Raw genomic sequence first — 2878 nt, forward strand, 5'->3', positions numbered from 1 at the left:
TTTCAAGGAAAACACTGTAAAGTTACTTCAAATCTTGCATAAATAATGAGGAAAGTAAGCATCTCGTTTTTCTTTCTCACCAAAAGTAAGGTGAGAGAATCAGACTGAACAACTGAGCAAGGTTGATGGAAGAAATGGAGCGCATGAAGAGCAACAGAAATGTGACAGTGAGATAGTGCAAGGCAAGGCGATGAGAGACAGGAGGAGGAGGTGGGGGCGGGAGACCACAACAGAGAAAAGAGGAAAGAGGCAAAGCATCTGCAATATGAGGAAGCACAAAGTTAGAGACAACATGCAGGGCTCAGACAGTGAAATAAGAGTATCTGATTCTTCAGCCAACATCTCCAGTGGAGCTGGTCCACATGGTATAGGAACTACGTAACATAGAGGTGCCCAAGTCTAGTCCTGGAGATCTACTATCCTGCAACTTTTAGATGCGATCCTTCTCCAGCACACCTGAATGAAATGGCTGAATTCCCTCATGCACATGTCATCCAGCTCTGCAGAAGGCCTGGTAACGAGACAACCATTTGATTCAGGTGTGCTGGAGAAGGGATGCATCTAAGGCCTGGTACACACAAAGATTTTTGGGCTGTTTTTGTCCCGATTTTGCCTCTTCCCGACCTTGGATGGCAAACGCCCGATCATCGTGAGATTTCCCTGTCCAATCATCATTTGGTCTGTGGTGTGTTACGAGCCGACGACTCGTGCATTCTGACTACGTGGATGGTGACGTGGTATAAAATGTAGCCAATAAGAGAGCGAGCTGGCTGGGGAACAGGGAAGTAAATAAAGTCCGTGTTCATGCCGTCTCCAATCTGTTATTTTTTTCAGTTCTGGCTTTTTCTGTTAACAATAGTCCAAAGACCACCATCATCTCCTCATCCTATATATCCCCTTTCATGCTGTGTGTTGTGTTTTCCGGTTGTTACTATGTTTTTTCTGTTTTTTGCCGGTTGATGCTATGGTTCTTCTTCGACGTTTGTCCGGCTCAGACTCACTGGGGGTGTTAACTGGTAAGTTGCACTAGAAATATAATGTATAAAAATATTACCTTGGTAACAAACTTTGCAAAACTTATGTATAAGTGGGAAAATGAAATATTCATTAGACTTGTTGACCCTTCAGCTTCTATAATACATATGAATAATCCTTTGTGGCATATATATCTAAGTGATTAAAACTCTATTTTCATAATATTATTTTGAAGTCATCTGGAAGAAAATGTAAACCTCCCGAACCATCAGAATCGTTAAGGGAAGTGATGGCTCCAGGTAGTGATGGAGGTACCTCCCTCCACCACCATTAGGGACTTAACATCATCATGGGTTACAACCTTGGGGATGTCCATTCAGCTGACACAACACTAACTCTCACTAGCAGAGGCTAAACATTCAAAACAGATCAGAAACCTACCAACTAAACTTACCTGAGAACAACTACAATGGGACTCTCGCTACCAGTGACAACCATTAGACCCTTCCAGATCATCAACGCAGAGGAAACAATCATACCAAAGTTCAGCACCTGGTAATAGAGCTGGGGAATAGAAAAAGAAAATCACAAACGTCAATATCTGTCTAAGCATAAGTGTGCCTGTATAACTGGAAAAAACAAAACATTGTTTGCAACAACATCTGACGTTAGTTGTGGGTTAAAGTAATGGTGCAAAGACAATAGTGTAAAAAACGAGGGATGCAGCTAGCAACATTGTAAAGAGAACTGTTTTTTACACAAGCTTTACACAAGTAATTCACGCTGCCGTATAAAAGACTACATTTAAAAGATGAATGTGCATAAAACAGATCACTTTGCAGCTCGCTAACAACTGACAGTCTGCAAACGTTAAAAATCGATCGGCGGCTAGTTGCGGTTAGCTCTGAGGTGCACTGCTACACAAAGAGACAGTCAGCAACTAATACTCCGATACATACCTGCCGCTTATTCATGCGACGAACATCGTCAAGAAAGTCTAAAGATAACATCGTTGGAAATACTACAGAGTAGAAAATACACCCAAATTACATTAACACGTTTAAAGTAACGAGCATATGGATGTACAGACGAAAAGAAAAACTTGCATCCGAATCTTCCGGGTGCGCTCAACCGGAAGTCCCGCCCACGTGAGAGCGCTGTGTTGAGGTGTCAGTTCAGGATACGAGAGTTCAGAGCTGAGGGGGTTTCTAAAAAACACCTAAAAAAAGAAACACGTCGTTGGCTTTGTTTCAAATGTGCTACGGTGAGAGGGAACATTTTTATTTATTAGAGCATTAAAATAAAATTTTACATAAGTACTTGAAAAGAAACTGTTTTTAAACTTTATGTGCTCCACAGTTCATACGTGGTTTGATTTGAAAATTGAAAATTAACTTCTAAAATAGGATATTAATTTGGATTGGATGGCAGCAACCCTTACACCCAATAGATGGAAGCACCAGATGGCACATTTTGTAATTATGCTTCTTGTCAGTAGGTTAGTAGATTAGACATAAGATCATCACCTTCTGTGAAAGACTGAAAAAAATCCACTGCAGTTTTTTACATTCAATGTTTTAAAATAGACAGATGTGAGCTTGAAAACTTTTCTGTTGCTTGATTTAATGAAAATTTGAAATGCCTTTTCGGAAGTATGGACGATGCATCCTCCAGACTGAAGAGAATGGATACTATACTGTATGTCTGCCAACAAGTGTTGTTTTAAATATGACAAATAGCTTACTTCACATTTTGTTTCCACTACAGAAGGCTGTTGTGAACTTAATGCAAAAAAGTTCACAAAATCTTTTTGAGCATATTATTTGCAGCTGTAGATTCATCTGATATCTTCACCCCTTTTTTCTGCAATAAACATACAAAAATAGTGTTGACAACACTATTT

The 2878-nt window shown here is 40.0% G+C and overlaps 1 protein-coding gene across 1 annotated transcript in view; it reads right to left on the reverse strand.

Moving 5' to 3' along the window:
* sec11a (SEC11 homolog A, signal peptidase complex subunit) overlaps positions 1-2116 on the reverse strand; it is an 8444-nt gene extending 6328 nt beyond the window's left edge. Inside the window, exons 1-2 of the mRNA XM_041990143.1 lie at positions 1935-2116; positions 1430-1539 (exon numbers count right to left, since the gene is read on the reverse strand). Coding sequence (XP_041846077.1) covers positions 1430-1539; positions 1935-1985 — 161 coding nt within the window. The 5' untranslated portion in view covers positions 1986-2116. The remainder of the gene's footprint in view (positions 1-1429; positions 1540-1934) is intronic.
* Positions 2117-2878: the final 762 nt, after the last annotated feature.

Source organism: Melanotaenia boesemani, chromosome 1, assembly GCF_017639745.1.
Source record: "Melanotaenia boesemani isolate fMelBoe1 chromosome 1, fMelBoe1.pri, whole genome shotgun sequence".
Taxonomy (NCBI): Eukaryota; Metazoa; Chordata; class Actinopteri; order Atheriniformes; family Melanotaeniidae; genus Melanotaenia; species Melanotaenia boesemani.